At 45.4% G+C, this 19,330-nt stretch overlaps 5 protein-coding genes across 5 annotated transcripts; 2 read left to right on the top strand and 3 right to left on the bottom strand.

The window, feature by feature from the left end:
- Window positions 1-7: 7 nt before the first annotated feature.
- On the bottom strand, window positions 8-949 carry LOC128746655 (transcription factor HES-7.1-A-like). Its single transcript, XM_053843858.1, has 3 exons — window positions 908-949; window positions 742-825; window positions 8-671 (listed from the first exon to the last, which is right to left on the bottom strand). Exons 1-3 carry the CDS (start codon window positions 947-949, stop codon window positions 252-254), a joined length of 546 nt encoding a protein of 181 aa, XP_053699833.1. The 3' UTR covers window positions 8-251.
- A 2,679-nt stretch (window positions 950-3,628) lies between these two features.
- On the bottom strand, window positions 3,629-4,497 carry LOC128746654 (transcription factor HES-7.1-A-like). Its single transcript, XM_053843857.1, has 3 exons — window positions 4,453-4,497; window positions 4,259-4,354; window positions 3,629-4,087 (listed from the first exon to the last, which is right to left on the bottom strand). The coding sequence occupies exons 1-3, from the start codon at window positions 4,495-4,497 to the stop codon at window positions 3,629-3,631; spliced, it is 600 nt and encodes a 199-aa protein (XP_053699832.1).
- Window positions 4,498-6,791: 2,294 nt separating this feature from the next.
- Window positions 6,792-11,329, bottom strand: pbx2 (pre-B-cell leukemia homeobox 2). Its single transcript, XM_053843884.1, has 8 exons — window positions 10,935-11,329; window positions 10,403-10,476; window positions 8,916-9,160; window positions 8,610-8,800; window positions 8,362-8,497; window positions 8,156-8,297; window positions 7,958-8,049; window positions 6,792-7,497 (listed from the first exon to the last, which is right to left on the bottom strand). The coding sequence occupies exons 1-8, from the start codon at window positions 11,174-11,176 to the stop codon at window positions 7,426-7,428; spliced, it is 1,194 nt and encodes a 397-aa protein (XP_053699859.1). The 5' UTR covers window positions 11,177-11,329; the 3' UTR covers window positions 6,792-7,425.
- Window positions 11,241-14,648, top strand: LOC128746675 (G-protein-signaling modulator 1). The gene is made up of 7 exons (XM_053843885.1): window positions 11,241-11,278; window positions 12,047-12,077; window positions 12,398-12,476; window positions 12,732-12,991; window positions 13,099-13,264; window positions 13,585-13,817; window positions 13,884-14,648. The coding sequence occupies exons 4-7, from the start codon at window positions 12,737-12,739 to the stop codon at window positions 14,022-14,024; spliced, it is 795 nt and encodes a 264-aa protein (XP_053699860.1). The 5' UTR covers window positions 11,241-11,278; window positions 12,047-12,077; window positions 12,398-12,476; window positions 12,732-12,736; the 3' UTR covers window positions 14,025-14,648.
- A 674-nt stretch (window positions 14,649-15,322) lies between these two features.
- Window positions 15,323-19,312, top strand: dnase2 (deoxyribonuclease II, lysosomal). The gene is made up of 7 exons (XM_053887204.1): window positions 15,323-15,440; window positions 16,171-16,268; window positions 16,335-16,503; window positions 16,669-16,771; window positions 16,829-16,993; window positions 17,778-17,999; window positions 18,278-19,312. Exons 1-7 carry the CDS (start codon window positions 15,423-15,425, stop codon window positions 18,646-18,648), a joined length of 1,146 nt encoding a protein of 381 aa, XP_053743179.1. The 5' UTR covers window positions 15,323-15,422; the 3' UTR covers window positions 18,649-19,312.
- Window positions 19,313-19,330: the final 18 nt, after the last annotated feature.

Raw genomic sequence — 19,330 nt, 5'->3', positions numbered from 1 at the left:
ACATATAAAGAGTCAGGTCACAGCTGGTCCGGGCTGGACATGAGGTGGTCCTCACAGACACCTGGAAATGTCGGCCGATTGTGAGTCAGGAGCAAGATCTTCTCCAGCTCTGCGGCTCCATGATACTCACCTCTGAGAGGGAGACCAGCTGTGGACCACCACCCTGCTGACTCAGCATCGCTATACACTGATAATGACAAGTCTGAGAAGGCTGGACTCGGTGTCAGTCTTTAAAGTTTTTGGTGAGGCGTTCAGGGCCAGGGTCTCCACAAGGTGTGGCTCTGGGAGGGACTCTGCTTGCTCTGTGGACTGGTCTGCAGCTGATGTCTCTGAGGTGGAGCTGGGCTTCCAGCTGAAGAATTGCTCACACCTGAGTTGCATCTGGACTTCAGGAGCTGGAGAATGGTCTTGGTGTGAGGCAGAGCGCTGGAGGACGCAGCGTCACGTCCCCTCTGGAGATCTGCAGAGTCTGGCTGAGCGAGCCTGGCGGCAAGAGAAGCGTCCAGAGCTGCTCCCAGTCCCACATCCTTCCTGTCAGGTCCCAGGAAGCGAGTTGCCATCTGCAGGCAGGAGGAGAAGCCGTCGTGGAAGGAGCGTTTGTGGTGGTTGTGCAGGAAGGCCACAGTCTGCTCCAGGATCTCAGCTTTCTCCACTCTACGCTGACTCTGCTCCTAGAAGGTCAAAGGTTGGTCAACATCCCGCAGACAGAGCTGAACATGAGCTGAGCTGTGGGACATTTACCTGCAGCATCAGCAGGGTCTTCAGGTTGTCCAGGCTTCGGTTCATCCTCTCTCTGCGCCGCTTCTCCACTTGCGGTTTGAGGATCTAAAGACAAAAAGAAACGTCATAAATACACAGCTCCACTTGATGAGAGTCGGCAGGAGGATGAGATGAACAACACAAGTACCTTTCTGTCGGTGTGTCTGCTCTGCTCTGAGATCAGCTTCATGGTCACTAGGTCACAGCAGCTCAGTCGGTCAGTGGAGCCAGACTCCTCGGTGAGGAGCTTTAAAGCTGAGCTGCCGTAAACCAAGCTCCACTTTTATTGCTCTGCAGCCAATCCCCAAACGCTGCCAGGCTCTGGGGATGACGTCACATCTGGTCAGGAATATATTGTTACTCTTCTTGACGTCACTATACAGCGCTATATGGTAATTTGTAGTGTGAGCGACACACGCCAGTGTGTGTGTGTGGGGGGGTGGTGGTGGAGGTGGTGGAGGGGTGGGGGGGTAACAGGGCTCGTGTGCGGTGGGCGCGTGCTACGACCCACTAACCAAATGGCTGTGACGTCCCATTTCTAACGTAACACACAGCGTCTGTCATTTCTATCAGTATTAATTTGGAGGGTAAATTGTGTCTTGGTGAGGAAGAGATTGGCCGTAAATGAGTTCGTTGGTGTGACGTCGGGGGCTGTGTTATTGTGGTGTGTGAATAAAAGAAAAACGAAGAAACAAAGTATTGTTTTGGACTCTGCTGCCTGCTTCTTTCGTTCACCATTGGAATCGCTCGGTTACACTAACGGCAAAGTAAAAATGGGATGCATGGCGAGAATCAGAATAACTTGAAGGATGAAAGGACAGAGGACATAACAGTAGTTTCACTGACATACGTGCAACTTCTGGAATAGCCCTATTACGTCCACGCATGCGCGGGATTCTCAGCCGGCGGCGGACTGGCGGCGCCTCCAGCTGCGCTCTTGTTTCTCATTCAAATTCCTGACACGCGTCAGGATCACACCGAGGACAATGGTAAATGCTCGCGGACACTTCACACCTTTTCCACGCGACGCTTTGGTCCTTGCGTCCCGAGTAAAACATAATAAACCATCGTTCAGAGCGTTCAAATGGTCTCCGAAATACACTACGCCCCTTGAACGAAATGCGACTCGACTAATACGAGTGGCCTTCAGACACATCACGGAGCTGCACTCGTATATTCCACCGGATATATACTCGTACTGCTCAGTGTTTGTGTTGTAACGAACATAAAATATATATATATCAAATCGAATTACTGCAAAGTGACTTCAATTCTACAATTTTCTTGCCAACTACTGTGGACGTTTAAGTCTGTCCGTTTACACCAAAGTGAAAGTTGTGAACAAGTCATCGGAACACAAGCCGGTTCCCAGCGTGTGTGGGAACCGGCTCGTCTTGTGCTCGGGTTTACAGTGCGCGGATTCTGACAGATAATAAAATGACAAATGGTCTCCCTTTGAGTTCCTCTCCGCAGACAACAGATGCCGAGTGATCACGTGTTCGTATCACTGTGCAATGTTACTCAATAACACGATGGCGGTCTTTAGTAAGAGCGAGAACAATGGGTCACGTGATTCACCGCGCTCCCTGATCCAAGTGTGAAAAGCCAGTTGGAGTCATACGCTCCTGTTTCGTTTTATTTCCAAGCAAATGACCCTCGAAAATGTTGCGAGCATTTACAACTGAAAGGTTTGGACGCATGTGTGGGAACAAAGAGTTTTGCATGTACTAGTTTTCACACGTAGTAAAAGTTCTAGATACGATTTTCCCACGGGAACGCAGACGAATTCATCACTATTATATATATATATATATATATATATATATATATATATATATATATATATATATATATATATATATATATATATATATAATTATATGATGCCATGAAGAGAAAACTACATAGGAAGCCTTGATTAAGGATGATTTTAACTTAGTTTTAAGATTAAAAATACGCAATACCGGATGTGTTTTTTTTCTTCATTACTTTACATATGTGTGTTAATGATTCAGAAAACATTTTAAACTACTCTTTAATGACGGATACACAATCTATAGGTGCTCTAGCGCATTTATTTTCCGAACGTTATCATTATTTTTCTCATTGTTTATTTATTTAAGTTTCAATACACTGTCACGTGACCGGAACTAGGCTGCAAGCGCGACGCTACCGATACTCGAATATCTCACAACTCTTGTTCGACGTTCAATTGCAAAGTCGGTCTTTTTAACCTTTGTAGCTTTGACGCAGTTTTTCGGACGCGAGCTTGTGATTGTTTCAGATAATACAGTAGTTTTTAAATGTCATGAAAAAGGCATTAATTATTGAAAGCATGTGCTTTATTCATGACAGTTTAGTTAATGTGCACCCAAAAGAAACAGGACGCCGCTTTCATTTGATGGAATGTTTATTTGTCGTCGTACAAAAATACAAAAATAATAAATTAATGTGCAAATATACAGGATATAAAAGGAGAGGGAATACAGATGATTTACTCGGAGGCTCGAGTGATGTTCTCAGCTGGACATGAGGCTGGGGTCAGCCTTCAAGGACCTGAATGTCATAAATGGACGCGAAAAAAGAGGAGTGTGGTGATTCAGAAGTCTTCCAGCATCAGTCCATGGAGCTTCTGCTCCATGATACTCGCCTCAGAAGTGGATCCGAGCTCAGCCGCGAGTCCCGAGCGCCAAGTCCTGAGTGTTTGTGAACCTCCACTCTGGTGACTTGACTCAATCAAGAGTCCACCCTTTCACACGTACTGCACATGTTCAAATAACATTTACATTATTTACATGTAGAAGATGGTTGAACACGAGAGGAGCTTCCTCTATGATGGTAATAGTCATTTTAAGTTTTTGTGAGGCGTTCAAGGCCAGGGCCTCCACAAAGTCTTGCTGAAAGGTCCACTCTGCGAGAGACTCTGTTTGCTCTGTGGGCTGGTCCTGGTCTGCAGATGATGCCTCTGAGGTTGAGGTGGACTTGCAGAGGAACTGTTCACACCTGAGTTCCATCTGGACTTCTGCTTCAGGAGCTGGAGAATGGACTTTGTGTGTGGCAGAGAGCTGGAGGATGGAGATTCACTCGTCCTCTGGAGACCTGCAGAGTCTGGGTTGGCGAGCCGGGCGGCTAAAGACGCATCCAGAGCTGCTTCGAGTCCCAGATCCTTCCCGTCAGGTCCCAGGAAGTGTGAAGCTCTCTGCAGGCACGAGGAGAAGCCGTCGTGGAAGGAGTGGTTGTGACCTCCAGACCGTTTGTGGTTGCTCTGGAGGAAGACCACAGTCTGCTCCAGGATCTCTGCTTTCTCTACTCGACGCTGAGCACCACCCTGCAGGGAAAATAGATGTTAATGTCCTGAACAAAACATTATTAAACAACAACAAAATTAAGTGTTAAAAACTTTCATTTAAATCATTACAAAAGTGATTTTAGGAGTTAGTCTTAAGTTGTAAAATTCATATATCCGGACCCATATTATTTAAAGTAACTCCGCTTTTACCGTCTGTTGAGGCTCCTGCAGCAACATGGTCCGCAGACGCTCGAGGCTGTGGTTGATCCTCTCCCTCCTGCGCTTTTCCACTTGCGATTTTATCAACTGGGCGGGAAAGAAACAACAACACTTAGTAGGAATTCACTCAGAAACTTGAGTCAAACAGCTTGTCCTCCTCCTGCGTCTGAAGAAAAATCAGTTACCTTTCGGTCGTGAGTTCCATCCTCAGGCTCCCGCATCAGTTTCATGGTCCAAACTTCTGCGTCCTGATCCAAGAAGAAGCAACCGGGTCCTTGTCCTCCGCGAAGATAATACCGTAATAAACCTTCAGTCGCGTGCTGCTTCTTTATGTTCGCTACTGCCCGACCTCGACCCCGCCCACTGACACCTCCACTGACCAATAGGGTCAGCTGGACCACGCCCCCACACATCTGGGTGGCACGCTTCAACAACAACAAAAAAATATGTGGACAAACGTGGCGCCTTTTTAACCAAGTTAAAGCGCGTGCGAAACACAAAACAACCAACTACTTAACTAAATTCGCTATTTAAAATGAAGAAAAAGAGGAATAGAGCAGAAACATGCCATTACAAATAAAATGAAGCCACTCCCAAACATCGTAAACAGAGGCGTGACGGTGGCATTAAAATAAAAAGAAGTGTATGTATGTATGGCGTTTGATTCACGGAGAAATAAAACTGTTTTAATGTCTTTTAATTGTCAATATATATATCTGACATTTTCCACAGAGAGATAAAAAAAATAATAAAATACTTACTACTTAATACTTAAAAAATACTATTATATAAATATAAAAATACTAAATTTATTTGGGGGGTTAATTTAAATCGCAGATGCGAAATAAACTTGTTTCTTTAAATCATTGTTATAATTGTTATTGCAAGGCGTATATATTTTAAATTAGGTTGTATTTGAGAATCGCAGTGACAGGCAGTGAATGTAAAACCGTTAAATTGTGAATTTAGCCTCATTATTTTCGCTGAACTATTCGTAATTTTCGAGCGTGAAAGGTTAATAAAAATATAGATTTTAAAACGAAAAAACTCTTCTAAAAAGCTGTACATTTAGTGGAAGTGGAACTGCTATACCAGTTTGAAATGGCGTAGAGTTGGTGCGTAAAAGGAGAAAAGACTGTAATGGAGTTTGTGTTTATATTCTACCGCGTACATATTAGATTTTATTTAAGTACCATGGATAAACAACCACCCACTGGAGAGGCAAAAGAGAACGAAGGGATGCGTGAATCGTGAGTAAAGATGAAGTACAGCTCGGGAAAAATGCTATTTTAATAAGTAAATAATGAGTCCCAGCCACTCTTCTTTTCATTTCTATGACACAGTGGCGTCACGTCTGTGTTCACACGCCATCCCTCAGTGTGGGTCTGTCTCCACGCGTCTCACTTGGTTCACACCTCCACGCGTGCCGGCGGAGGCTCGTGCTGTCGCGCCTTTTGTCCGGTTATGGTTTCAGCGACACGTGCTGGCGTCACAGGCTTTGAAGTGGCCAGCGGCTGATCGTGGGAACGCGAGGACTGGACAGACACGAGCACGGACACACGCAGGGTCCCAGCAGGGGGGCCACTCGCACACGTCCGTGTTTACATCAGGACAATGGCGCAGCCAGTTGAATGTCTTGAAACTGGTAAATCTGAAGTTAGAGTGTCGAGTTAATAACTTTTTTTGGTTTGTTTGCAACGATTCATGACTTCTCCATTCGAGCGAAACTGTTACGAATGTTCAAGTTAACCACCCATTTAATGTGTCTATTGAACATCATTCACTATAGAATAACAACTATAATTATAGTATAATAAGTTTGTTTGTGAATTGCATGTTGCTGGCAGGAAGTAGATAGCAATGCGTTTTATGGTAATAGCCAACAAATTAAACAACGTGTTAGGTAATATAATACATAATTATCAAATATACAGGTATATAATATAAGAAATGACTAGTAACAATGCAGAAATTCTTGTGGTCTAACACTTGCTAACCGCATCACCTTATTATTATTGAACAAATAAATGTTTGATTTTCGGTGTTAATTTACGGAGGTAAGTTGCATTTAAAGTGTTTATTGAATTTGGTAGCAAACGATAACGTTGTCCAACTTTTGAATTAAAGTCATGATCCGAACTTAAGTCCAGTTGCAGCAATTCATTTTCTGATTTTAAAAGGTGCGAAAAAACGCCATATTACTGAATTATTTAACGATTTTCTACTTTGTGCTTCGCTGGGGCAGCAGCACCAGTAAAGAAGTCCAACTTCCCTCCCTTCAGCTCTCCAATGTGCCCCCCTTAGTTCACACCTCACCAGAGAGGACGCCTCTTTGACATTATGCATCCGTCCACCCGGGTGAATGAACTTCTCACCCTCATCCTTGGGCCTCAAACATGATGCGGTAGAGAGGTGCTGATTTTCAACGCTCCAACACCCCCTGCTGCTCGGTGGGTGTAATGCAATTCACCGTAATGACCATACACACCACACACTTGTGAATTTAGAAAGGTCTGGCAGGCAGTTGGTTGTGAATACAGAGAGTCTTTATTGTAAAAGAGGTAGAGAGAATACAGGTGTTTCACTGTACAGAAAAAGACAGCACTGTTGATACACTCATTCACACACCAACTCATTCACTTCACAGAGACACCGTTAGAAAACAAAAACAGAGAAACAAACACACAAGATCTTTGGATTTTTCTCTATTGCCCTCTCGTTCACATTCTCTCGTACTGAGCTGTTAAAATGTGAAATAGTCCTAAGCACTAACCATAAAAACAGTAATAATATTAATAATAAGGATGATAGAATAGTGTGCTAAAAATGTAGCCCGCCCCGACTCTCCGTGCTCCTCCCGACACGCCTCAGTAACAAAGTGAAAGGAACCCCACGACACCCGCTGATAATAAAACCACACCGGCATGCACACGACACAAACACGCACACGTTTCCACTCCAGCATCCGTGCACTCGGCTAATCGTACAAATAATGGCCAACGCTGAGTGTGAAGAAAACATTTAAAATCGTCAAACCAAACGTACAAAAACAACTGCAGCCAAAGTGGGAAGAGTGATATCATTCTTTCTGTCTTTTTTTTCTTTCCGTTGCTGTCGTTTCCATGTCGACCACCACCAGCACGGGAGGTGGGGGGGCATCAGTCAGAGTTGTCCGAGTTGTCGGAGTGGGGGGAGTGCGGCGAGTTTCGACCCTGCCAGTTGCCGTTTGCCTGAGAAGAAAAATGCCAGGAAGTAGGAAAACAGATTGAATTCCCAAACCACTTAAAGGCAGTGGCCAGTCATACAACTGCTGTGACTGTCGCAGCAGCACAGGTGTAACGTTGTGAATAAAGTTATGAATTAAGATTAATAATTTTCTGAAGTCTGGTCCAGAATGGAGAGCCTTGAAAATGACAGTTTTGCATCATCATCTGCTGAACAGATGGTGATGAAATACTTCACGAACTAACTTCAACGATAGACGTATGACTGGGTTGATTGGTTTAAAATGCACATCCACTTGAGTGTGTCTGATGTGTATGACGGAGCAGTTCACTGAATCTTCATACAGAAACATCTCTGTTAATCTCTCTCTGTTAATGAGACCTGTCGGTCATTGACTCGTGTCATTACAGTCGATGTTAAGCGACTTGACCTAGTGGGTTTGAGGTGAGAAGGATAATCACGCACCTGCACTCCCATTTGGTACGCAGACTCTCCGTTCATAGGTGGGACTCCGAGGAACAGGTCAGCTGACCCCGACAGCGAGAAGGATCCTGATCCTGAGGAAAGAAGTGGCAGGTTTGTCAGCCATGCTCCACGAGAGTTCAACGTCAAGTGACACAGACGCTACTGACTTTTAAAGCGTGAAACTCGAGGCGATCTCACCTGTGGAGTTGGGCGTGTGTGGGGAGTCGTCGCCCTGTCGGGTCCCTAAGGCAGTCTTCATTGCGTAGAGGTTTGCCTCTTCTTGGAACTTGCCGATGTTTTTCTTGTAGCGGATTCTTTTGTTGCCGAACCAGTTGGAGACCTGGAAGCAGACCACGTTGTTGCCGAGCTCTCAGTGCAGGAGGTGGCGCCGGACTGAGACTCACCTGAGACACCGTGATTCCACATTGTTTGGCGAGTTCCTCTTTGGCTTCTTCACTGGGGTAAGGGTTGGACAGGTGCGAGTAGAAGTACTCGTTGAGGACTTCTGTGGCCTGTTTGCTGAAGTTGCGCCTCTTGCGTCTGACAGAAGAGACATACAAGGCTCAAATGAGCGTTTTTCCTTCTATATCCACACTTTTTTTTTAGGAAACTGCAGCTACAACTTTCAACAACAGCCCAGAAGGCGGCTCACCTGGCATCAAGGAAGCGCGACCGGAGGATCATGACGGCTTCACAGGTGCTCTGCTTCAGCTGGGTCTGGATGGAGCTGAACTTGCGGTGGATGATGGCCACCATTCGCTCAATCTCACGGGGGGTCACGGGCCGCGTGCGAGACTGCTCTCGCAGCAGGTTCATCACATGGGTGGTGAACTCGGTGCACGCCTGCCAGGAGCAGCAGAAGCCTAAGATTTGCTTACAAACTGATGACACTCATGGCCGACTCTGAGGGACATTATAGCACATACAATGTCCCCTGTCACCTGTTGCGTCACGGTACCTGCTCATACTTCTCCAGCTCACTGTGGTAGATACTGCGAATCTGGCTCAACTTGCTTTTGTAGTCGGAGTGTTCCAGCGAGCTGTCAGGCGACATCCCTCCGGAGCTGGTGGCAGCGGACACGGCGGCTGCGGCTCCCCCACCTTTCTCTGGCCCCGCCACGCCCTCTGCCAACAGCATGTTGTCCAATCGGACCAGCTGAGGGTCCTGAGGCTCCTCCTCCTGGGAGTTCCTCATGGACAAACCTGCCAACACAGTAAACACAAGCATTAGGAACACACATGGACAATCATAGCTTCTCTTCTGCCTCTTGGCTCAAACTGTGGTTCCAAATGCATCATATAGTGTTGAGTTGTGTAGCTATTGTGACTGTCAGCACTTTACGAAGAAATTGAAAATGTAGTTCAATGACATGATTTTCCTTAAGCATTAAAAATATTGACGGATAAACAAAGCAGTCAGTGAAAATACCTGTGAAATAATCAAGGCAGTTAAATGATTTAGCTTAAGATCAGAAACCTGACAAACAAGTCAAGTTGCTTATGTGTGTGAGCAAGAGAGATCTCTTGCACTGTAGAACACATTATATCGAGGTTTTGCTGACTTTAGTAAATGCATTATCGAAGACAAAATATTCTAAAAAAAAAAAAAAACAGTTTGTCCAATTGTCATGGTCTGCTCTAATGGTGACCCATTTATACCACTTAATACTCACTAGCAATTATCACCCACCGCACACCCAACAAAACGCTTGAGTTAGATGTTTACATTGGTGTCAGATCAGTCCTAGTCTACTGTGTGTGGATCACTATGAGCTAAAGTAAATTTAACAACGGAATGAGGTGCGGCTCATGAAACCGACATTATCCATGAGTTTGCATTTTCCATCATGAAGGAAATGAAATAAAGGCAATTCAGAAAATAACCTCTGATCAGGATGGCTTGCCGTCTCACAGAAAACAACTTCACAATGACAGGCATCCAACTGATGCAGGTATTCTTATCAAAGAATCACCAACCGAGACACAGACGTGCTTCCTAAAGCGTTTTCATTTGCCATCAATGTCAGGGGTTATAAATGAATGGCAAAATGGGGATTGATGCATCATTATGCATCATTTGTCACATGCATTTCTAAACCTTCTGATATACACAATAATCAGGGTTATGTGTCTGTCAACTTGGACACGTCATATGTTGACAAGTTTCCTAATTGTTAAGAGAAACTATTAAAATAGTCCTTGGTTGCAGCCCCACTTCACTTGACACATTAGTGACAGCATGTAAACAATTTATTACCAAGTCAACCAAGATCAAATAAGCTATTCCACAAACACAAATAGCGTATTATATGGATGTTTCCGTAAACAAACCAACAGCATGTTTTCCTCATGGGAGACTGGTAAGAAGTCAACAATGACAATACGAGCGCTGCTGCTTCTGTTAGCTACAGCGAAGCCATCAACAAAAACCACATAAAATATTACCAGTCTTTTCTTTAATTTCGCACAGGACGCTGAATAAAGCAGGCTTCATCCGGTGACAATTGAGAGCATGTTTTCTGTGGAAGCATAGAAGAGAGTGACTTGTAGCTTAGCAGTTAGCATATAACGAACCAAAACAACAGCAGCAATTGCTCATTTGTTGGTTAGTTTAGTACATTTAAAATAAAAAAAAACAGTTTCTTGCTTAGATGGTTATCATACTAGTATATCCGAGTTGTCTATACACTAAACCGAGGATGTTAATTATAAGCGTTGACGCGAGTGGTTTTGACATTAGCCTCCTAGCATTGGCTAACTGGCTAACAAAAGCTAAACGATCTTGACGGAAGATTTACTTTGCTTTTTCAAAACAACTTTTTGTTTCGTCCGAAATACCCTTATTGGTTAATTTCGAAAAGGTTATCATTTGGCTGAATTATGAGACTGGTTTAAGTTAGGGAAACTTTGTCACAGCGAGAGCGACAAAGCGGTAGAATCATAACAAACGACGTTGGAAAATAAATAAGTCACTAACTTCGCTTGAGCCTCGTCCAAACTTTGGTCAGTGATGGTCATGATCTGCTGCAGTATATCTCCAATATCCCGTCGGTTTTCGTGTCCGTTCTCCGTGCCCTCGAGGCCCGAGTCGCCCCCATCGGGCCGGTGCTGCGATGATTGGTGAACCGAGTTGAGCGGGGGCATCCCCGGGTGGCCGCTCAAGCCGAGTCCGCGGCCGTTGGAGGCCCCGTTGGCCGTCAGAGGCTGCTGCTGCAACATGATCAGCGACGACTGCTGCCCGACTGTGCTCAGTCGCACAACTCACCGAGGTGATGCGAGACATCGCAGCCAGCAGGGTCCCCTAGTGATCGCCACGAAAAGGTACAAGACTCGTGACTTCAACGCTGTCATCGGGTTAGAAGTCGAACCGCAACATATGCAGAATATGCAGAAGTGTCTTTTCTGAGGAACCGTTTCAGTTAGTCATCATTTCATCGCCTTGCCTTCATCTTTAATTCTGAGTTCTTTAAACGCGCAACTACTATCTACTTGGAAATAAATTACATCTATATTAACTCACACAATCCGGAAACACATTTGTGATTTTTGTCTATTTATTCTTTTTAAATTATTGTCATTTAAGAACCTGAAACATTTGCTTGCTTATGTTTTTGTTGTTCTTTGTTTTTTTTGGGTTTTTTTTTGGTCGTTCATGTTGTCTTTGTGATTTATATTGTATTTTATACATAGTTCAATATTATATATGTCACCACACGGGCTGCTGAGTAATAGCATTTCAATCCTCAATATGCAATACATATGGGAGAATTGTCAATGAATCTACCTTATCTTACCTTAGCATTGCTCTAGATATTAGTACTTAAGTCAAATAAGTCTCATTGTCTGCTTCAGATGGTAGAACCGTCTCTTATCTTCTCATGGATTATTGCTAGATTATTTCATAATCGGTGCTTGCGGTTCTGAGAGTGAAAGCCAGTTGGCGTGTCCTGCTCCTGGAAAGTGTCTGATATATAATGTCTGTTGGCAGCAATGGCCTCACTCTGAAGCTATTGAGGCTATGCGGAAGGCTCAGAGAGAGAGAGCAGGCACGGTAACACATCACAGCCTGCTTCTTCTTTTTGTTCAAAGTCAACAGGAAGTCTGCCAAAACCACAGCACGGTGAGAGGAGCCTGTTGCAACACGCAGCTGCACAAGCTGACCTAATCCAATGATCTTGAAGAGGCCGGCGTCTTCTCGCTAATGATGCAGCTTTAAAGGTTGAAATATCTGCTTCGGTAGATTAATGATTCGCACACGCTCGCCAAGTTCTCTTCTGACATCACAGCAGAACTAGACCTGCGTGGGCCAACACAGTAGGGGTGGGCTGTGTGGTAAGAGGAACAGGAAGAGAGAAGACAAGTGCGGGAAGGTAGCAGAGCTGCTGGGCTTGTCACGTCGGCATGTGAAACTTCTCAAAGTGCTTTTTTTATTTTATCAAGCCAAGGCTTGCTGAATATGCCGTGTTGGACCTGCGAGGACGTAAAGAGAAGACGGCTTTGAAGACTACGTGGGCCAGAGGTGAGTTTGTGAATGAAATCAAAACAAGCTGTTTACAAAAGCAGCCGTCATCTGACAGGAATACACGACGACCGTCAGCTGGACCATCTGTAGCTGCCTGCATGCTGGAACCTGTCGGGCTGGTTCCTCTGAGCTATTTACAAGACAGAAGCATATAGCTCGGGAAACCCCGGCTAAATCTGTCTGGTTTCACCTGTCAACAATGACGACTTGCTACTTTGCTGTGACCTCTTTAACCTGGTGATCTTGGTCCAGTTATCATGGCTGAGATGGAGGACGAGCAGCTGGATCATCTCACCAGTGGGGAAGAGGACTTGGAAAAAGCTGATGAGTGCAGTGGCGACGCGTCTGCTGAGAAAGAAGAACAAGCAGAGGAGAATAGAGAAGCGACATCTGAGTTGCAGACAGAGGTTGAGGAGGTCAAACCAGAGGTTGGACAGACACCTGAGGAGTCCTGCGATCAAGATGACTCCTCAGAAGTGGACACAGAGAGCAGACAGGAGGAAGCAGAGAAGGTTTGTCAATGATTCCTTTTATTGCTCAACGGTAGAATGTGTGTAGGAGTGAAGTGAATTCCTTTTTCATGCCAACTTTTGGCTCACTCCCTCTGGCTCCGTCTCAGATTCTGCGGTTTGCCCATGACTTCCCCGAGTCGCTGTTCGAGCTGCTCTGCACGCTGCAGGAGGGCCGACGACTCAACGACCAGCGCTGCTCATTCATGCTGGACACCACCATCAGGAGGAGGAGGTGTCACTCCGAGCCTAACACGCGCAGGCCGGCCAACAGAGGTGAGAGGTGGCGATGATCGGGTCACTTCCGGGGCAACTCCAAATAAGGCTTTGGAGTCGTGGTTCTCAGTCAGAAAAGTGTGGAATGTCGTGTCCAGGTGGAGATGAGATCTTGCTTCTTGGTGGAGAAAAAGCACTGACCGGTGGACTTGTACTGTCCCCTGTGGTCCCCAGCCTGGTGGATGATTTACTCTGTTGATAGAAACCGCCTTCACCAGGACCGAAGTAGAACCCGAGCAGTTGGCCATGCAAATGATTTCCCTTCATGTAAAGCTGTATTTGTACAGAAACGAATGTTGCTTCTCTCTTTGTCTGGGCAGTCGTCTTCTCCTCCATGACCTCGCTGCAGAAAGAGGAGTTCTTGGACCTTGTCGCGACCGCTCAAGCCCGCCGTCTGGACGACCAGAGAGCCGAGCTGGAAAAGTCCCCCCCCATCAAACCCAAATCCAGAAGTTTCCGAGGAAGCTTGAGGCAGCTGTCCTTGGTGAGAAGACCAGAGAAGCCTCCAGAGGTTCCCAAAGAGGACCTGTACAACATGATTCTCACCACACAGGTAAAGAGGTCAAGAACCTTCTGTGAGAGACGGAGAGGTTTGTGTAACCGACGCGCTTCCTCACAGGCTCAAGGGCGTCTGGAGGACCAGCGCAGCCGAGCTCCCGGCCCCATGGACGATGAGGACTTCTTCTCTCTCCTCTTGAGGGTGCAGGGGGGGCGGATGGAGGAGCAGAGGACTGAACTGCCGTGTCTGCTGCAAACCTGAGTTCAGTTCATGCCACTGTTTGTTTAAAGCGCTTTCCATGTAAATAAGATGGACTTATTTTCTCCAAGGCTTTTTATAGATGAGTTCAGGAAGTTTTCATCAGAACTTTGACCCAGCAGCTTTAAGGAAATGAACCAATCTTCCAACGAACAGCAAATAAACGTATCTATTGAATCACTGTTATCACATGGATCTTCTGACAGGGAAGCAACGTGATAAAGGACCTTCAGTTTGGAGATCCACATGTATCACAGGAACAAAACAGGATAGTATAGGGAATTGAAATGGTGGGTAGTGGGACTCTGGGTCACATGACCAACAAGCTGAGAACATAAAAATCTGGGGGCCACCTGGGAGCAGCACCAGCAAAAGAAAGGTTACCCCACTGTTTACATTTTAACATTGAAATTGCCCTGAAAAACACGAGACCTGCTCAATCACGAACCAAGTTGTTTTGTATAGTGCTAAATTTCTTTGTGTTGGTTGTGTTCTTGGTTTGAAATTTTGTTCCCAGCCTGTTTGAGTTGTACACCCCATGTTTAAAGGCTAAGGAGGAGCAAGCGTATGGTGGCTTTATTAGCAAACATCGAAGGTTTGACTTGGACCCTTGAATCCACACTGGTGCTTGGAAAAGGACATTCAGCAAAACCAGTCCCGTGCCATCTGACTCGGCTCTTTTTATGATTCATATGACATCCGTGTGATCCCACTCGTGAACAGATCAACCAACATGGATGGAGAGTGTCTGAAGACCATGCATCTGAGAAGGTGAATTGTCTGCGAGGGTCTGAAGATTGTTGTGAGACAGAACAACCCGACTTATAATGCGCTCGATGTTAAACCTTATTAAGGAAGTGCGGCCCTATTTGAGGAAGTAAGCAGTGAAAGGATGTCAGTGTGGTGTTGCATCAAATGAACTTTAGCGCAGCCGCTCTCTGCAGCGATCAGAGACGGAAGACGACTGAAAGCCAGGTGATGATAGCCAACATCGAAGGAAGGAATGGCTCAGCGTTTGTTGTTACAGAGGTTTTCAAACAGCCAATGATGGTTAATATTTTTCAGGGGTCAGTGCAGGAACCCTGACTAGACTCTCACGTGATCATGGACCTCTGTGCTGAAAACCTAGTGACAAAATATATTAAATTAGATTAGAACGTTTTTAGCTGCAAAACGCATTTGATTCTGAACTTATTTATCGTGTTTTGTTTAAATGAATTGGAATGATGCGATGGCTTGTAATTCCAGCCTCCAACAGCAGGTGGCGTAAGAGGTCTTGTTTGTTGATACTTTCTACTGATAAAGAAGAAGACGAACATGAATTCAGGGATCGTAACTTCACTTTTCGTGAGACTTCTTCCTCAGACGAGTTTTTAAAGAGGAAGAAGGCGACAGGGCTTCATGTCTATCCACTTTGTGGTATGTAGAATGCTTTAATAGAAAATATTATTTCTTGCCTTGTTGTTCGCCGGTTCGTGTACAAAACCGAAACCCTTCGTTTTTACTGGAAAGCTAATGTTGAAAACTCGTTTAAGATGGAATTGAAAGTTCTAAAATACTATACCTCCTTTCTACATTTAGAATGCAAGTATGTGGTGGATTGGTTGATGATTATTCCGGACTTTTTTCAGTTGTTTTTATCTATTATCAGTTATTTAACTTAGTCACTAATCTGAACGATAGTTATAGCAGTCGTACCTATTCATAATTTCATTGACACACATTCCAACTATAGCCGTTTCTGTATTTTTTTAATATAAATGAACTATAATTAACACGATTTTTTAAATAGTAAGAATAGTCCCGATCCTGTCGCCCTATTTTTGATACATTGAATTTGGTTTTATATTGATGTGGATTGTGTTAGCTTTAGCAACATGAATTGTGTAATTCATCTTATGGAGGGGAGAACAGGTTCATCAAGGAAGTAGTAGTGAAAGAGGAAGATGCCCTATACACCCTAACGTGAACCCAAAAGTGAAATCAGAATCGTTTAAAAAAAAAAAAAAAGTTGTTTTCTTCAAACTTTCAAACAAAGTCAGAGAGGCTAGATGTACATGGTTTGGACATGTAAGTGATGGTAGCCCTTTGGGTCACACAATGCCCTTGGAGTGACTCACTGCTGAAAGGTGGATGCCCCCTGCTCTAGATGCTGCTGTGTCTCCCCTTACTGGTCCTGCTGCTGCCTCGCCCAGGCCAAACCTCACCCATCAGCTGCTACAATGACAAAGGCATCGCAACGGACTGGTAGATAAAATTCCCTTCCAGTTTCAAATGGTGCTATAAATATCGTGACCTGCTTATGTGTGTTAGGTTCTATTTGTACAAGCTACCCAAATTTAGTGGACACACATCTGCAGCTGAAGGTTTGCTGTACTTGCTGCTGGACAAAGGCAATAGTGGATGGCTGGACGGGATGGCGACGGTGAACGACAGTGCAAGTGCTTTGGGCAGCACAGTGGGACAACTCTACACACCAGAGGTCAGTACGACAGATCAATCTACGCTCTGGAGTTGTTATTCAATTTCTCATGTGGACCTTGGTAGAAACATAGCCTCGTTGGTGGAGGTAAAACTTCCTCCCCAACATACACAAGAGGGCGCCCTCACCATTTTCTTTTGAGTAAAAGCGTTGCTGTGTTTGCAGAGTAGAGAAACTGCGTTCATCCTCTACAACGATCAGCAGCCTGATGGTGTCCCCGCCGACAGAAAAAAACACAGCTACAACGGCCATGGCGGTCACACTAAAGGTGCCCTAACATGACCGACAGAAGGACTCCAACTGAAGACGTCTGTTGTGTTCTCAGGTGTGGTGATGCTGGATAAAGAGCAGGGCTTCTGGTTGGTCCACAGCACGCCAAGGTTTCCCCCAGTGCGACAGGGTGGAGCGTTTGCCTACCCACACTCCGGTGTGAAAAACGGGCAGAACTTTCTCTGCATCACTTTCCCGCTGCAGAGCTTCCAGACCATCGGTGAGTCGCTGAGAGGAGCGCTTGAGTCAGCTGCTGGTTGTTGAGGAAGTTAAACCTGGTCAAACCTCAGAGCGACTCAGGCTCAATTTGTAATGCAGTTGAATTGACCTCAGAACATCCGTCCTTCCCTCCATATGTCCATCCATCCATCCATCCATCCATCCAGCCATCTGTCCCTGTATCCATCTATCCATCCATTCATGCATGCATGGATCTGTCCATCCATCCCTCCATCCGCCATCCACCCATCCATCTGTCCACCCATCAATCATCCCTCCATCTATCCATCCATCCATCCATCCATCCATCGTCTGTCCCTCCTTCCTATGTACATCCAGCCATTCATGCATGGATCCGTCATTCATCCATCCATCCACCTATCATCCATCCATCCATCCCTCTGTCCACCATCCATCAATCCATCCATCCATCAGATCTAATCACACACACACCAACAGCCCTCCACCACTCAAATAATCAGGTGTCACCGCCTTGTCGCTGCCTCTGCTGTTCTCTGGCACCGTTGCCATGGCAGCAACCAGGGTAACGTAATTAGATTGAGGTGCGTTGCCATAGCGATGAAGCTGCAGGTATTTGCTCCTTCAACTCCACAGAGATGCTGACTGACATGGTCACTGACCAGACCATCTGGCATCCTCTTCTAGTGGCCTTATTTTCAGATGTTCAGTAGATACGGCACTAATCTTCTGCACGTTCTGTGTTGTAATGTCAAAAGAAAACCCTGTAAATGTATAAAATGAAACATAACTGAAGTGTTTCACAGGCGAGCAGCTGAAGATCAACCAGGTGGCTGTTTATGACTGCGACGTCCCGCCTTCTCTGGCCACTCTGGTTCCCTCACTGGCTGCTTTGTGTAAGAAGAAGCGAGCTATGTCCAATGCCACTGTCACTGAGGACAAGCAAGTGTCCAACCGGAGCGTGACACTGACCTCCCAGGGGGGAACGCAGTTCATCAGCTTCGCCAAAGGGGCGACGTTCAAGAATGGTACGTTCACTGATCACGCTGGAGAATCGTGTCCTCTACTCTGGCTGCTGTTTCAGGCACCCCCTACTGGTTGGGAGTAATAGGTCTGCTTTCAGTAGTTCTTGATCTGTGTGCCTTATTTCCATCAAGATTCTCAGCACTTGGTTGGTTTCGGGGTATAACATATTTTTGCAGTGCATTTTATATCCCAGTGGTTACGCTGCTCAATTATTCATTGGAGAACTCCTAGCTTGTATTTCACAACAAGGCCTTTGGTCAACCTGTCTTCTCTCCATCAGACTTGTACCATGCCTGGGTGGCACCAACCCTCCAGTCCGACCTCCTGGTCCAGTTCTGGCGCGCCAGCTCCTCACCTGTCCTTCCCTCAGACTGTTCTCTGGGCTGGAAGGTTCTGGACATCAGCCTCCTGTCTCCAGGGAAGAAGCCCAGCTATAACACCACCCATGACCACTCCAAGTGGGCCGTCAGCACCGTGGCAGCGGGTGGGCCCGGAGGAGGTTGGGTGTGCGTGGGAGACATCAACCGGATCCAGGCGCAGGAATTCCGAGGCGGTGGCACCGTGTGTCAGAGAAACCCCGCCGTGTGGAAGGCGTACAGGACGACGGCGCTGCAGTGTGAGATGTGTGGCGGAGCCACAGGTCAGTGCTAAGGTCAGCGCCAACTGCGCATCAAAGTTCATGACTACAGGGAAACAGATTCATCTTGTTTACGTCACACATAATCCTTGCCATCGATTTAGTATGTCCAGGCCGACTGAGGCCAGTGTGAGTTCTTAAGCGTTCTTCTGCATCAAAACGAGTAGAAGTTAAGAATGAAGCCACACAGTGACACAAGAAAATGCATTTTTATGGACAAACTGGACTAAAAAAACAATCATTTTTCATGTTCTGTGTTCTTTAGTAAATCTTATTCAATCCAAAACAAGCAGCTTAACTTAACAATCAGCAAGTGACTTTTATACTCATTGAACTGTTTGATCTGTTACATTTTTTAACTGAATGATGATTAACTTTGCACTTTTACAATCATTAGTGAAATAAACTTAAATATTTTTTTAAATGTAGGTGTTTTCCATTCTGCTTTGCCGTCGCTTCGGTTGTTGAAGGTCAACGACCAAATGTTCATGGGAATATTTATTAAAAAATCAGATGAAAACATTTTGGTAATCAAAGTATGTGTGGGTTTTTAAATATAGTTCTATAGAGAATTTATTGACTTCACACCATATTTTGTGGTCACATTTGTCCATATAATATAAATTCCTGCTTTAAAAAAATGGTCCTTTACTGTACTTTACTGTATGTATAAACCACGGAACTAACTACCGTCGT

The sequence above is a fragment of the Synchiropus splendidus genome, chromosome 15 (assembly GCF_027744825.2).
Source record: "Synchiropus splendidus isolate RoL2022-P1 chromosome 15, RoL_Sspl_1.0, whole genome shotgun sequence".
Taxonomy (NCBI): Eukaryota; Metazoa; Chordata; class Actinopteri; order Syngnathiformes; family Callionymidae; genus Synchiropus; species Synchiropus splendidus.
Note: the sequence above shows the minus strand (reverse complement) of the source record. Positions and strands in the feature narration are given on the sequence as shown.

Bases quoted from the DNA above. Each gene is read 5' to 3' on its own strand.
- LOC128746655 (XM_053843858.1), bottom strand. From the start codon at position 949: ATGAAGCTGATCTCAGAGCAGAGCAGACACACCGACAGAAAG. The intron at 826-907 runs GTACTTGTGTTG...TTTTGTCTTTAG, and splicing joins GCAGACACACCGACAGAAAG to ATCCTCAAACCGCAAGTGGA. The intron at 672-741 runs GTAAATGTCCCA...TTGACCTTCTAG, and splicing joins AGACCCTGCTGATGCTGCAG to GAGCAGAGTCAGCGTAGAGT.
- LOC128746654 (XM_053843857.1), bottom strand. From the start codon at position 4,497: ATGAAACTGATGCGGGAGCCTGAGGATGGAACTCACGACCGAAAG. The intron at 4,355-4,452 runs GTAACTGATTTT...TTTCCCGCCCAG, and splicing joins ATGGAACTCACGACCGAAAG to TTGATAAAATCGCAAGTGGA. The intron at 4,088-4,258 runs GTAAAAGCGGAG...TTTTCCCTGCAG, and splicing joins TGCAGGAGCCTCAACAGACG to GGTGGTGCTCAGCGTCGAGT.
- pbx2 (XM_053843884.1), bottom strand. From the start codon at position 11,176: ATGTTGCAGCAGCAGCCTCTGACGGCCAACGGGGCCTCCAACGGCCGC. The intron at 8,801-8,915 runs GTACCGTGACGC...TGCTCCTGGCAG, and splicing joins AGCTGGAGAAGTATGAGCAG to GCGTGCACCGAGTTCACCAC. The intron at 8,050-8,155 runs GTGAGATCGCCT...TTCTTTCCTCAG, and splicing joins ACACACGCCCAACTCCACAG to GATCAGGATCCTTCTCGCTG.
- LOC128746675 (XM_053843885.1), top strand. From the start codon at position 12,737: ATGGCTGAGATGGAGGACGAGCAGCTGGATCATCTCACCAGTGGGGAA. The intron at 13,265-13,584 runs GTGAGAGGTGGC...TTGTCTGGGCAG, and splicing joins GCGCAGGCCGGCCAACAGAG to TCGTCTTCTCCTCCATGACC. The intron at 13,818-13,883 runs GTAAAGAGGTCA...GCTTCCTCACAG, and splicing joins ACATGATTCTCACCACACAG to GCTCAAGGGCGTCTGGAGGA.
- dnase2 (XM_053887204.1), top strand. The intron at 16,504-16,668 runs GTCAGTACGACA...CTGTGTTTGCAG, and splicing joins GACAACTCTACACACCAGAG to AGTAGAGAAACTGCGTTCAT. The intron at 16,994-17,777 runs GTGAGTCGCTGA...AGTGTTTCACAG, and splicing joins GCAGAGCTTCCAGACCATCG to GCGAGCAGCTGAAGATCAAC.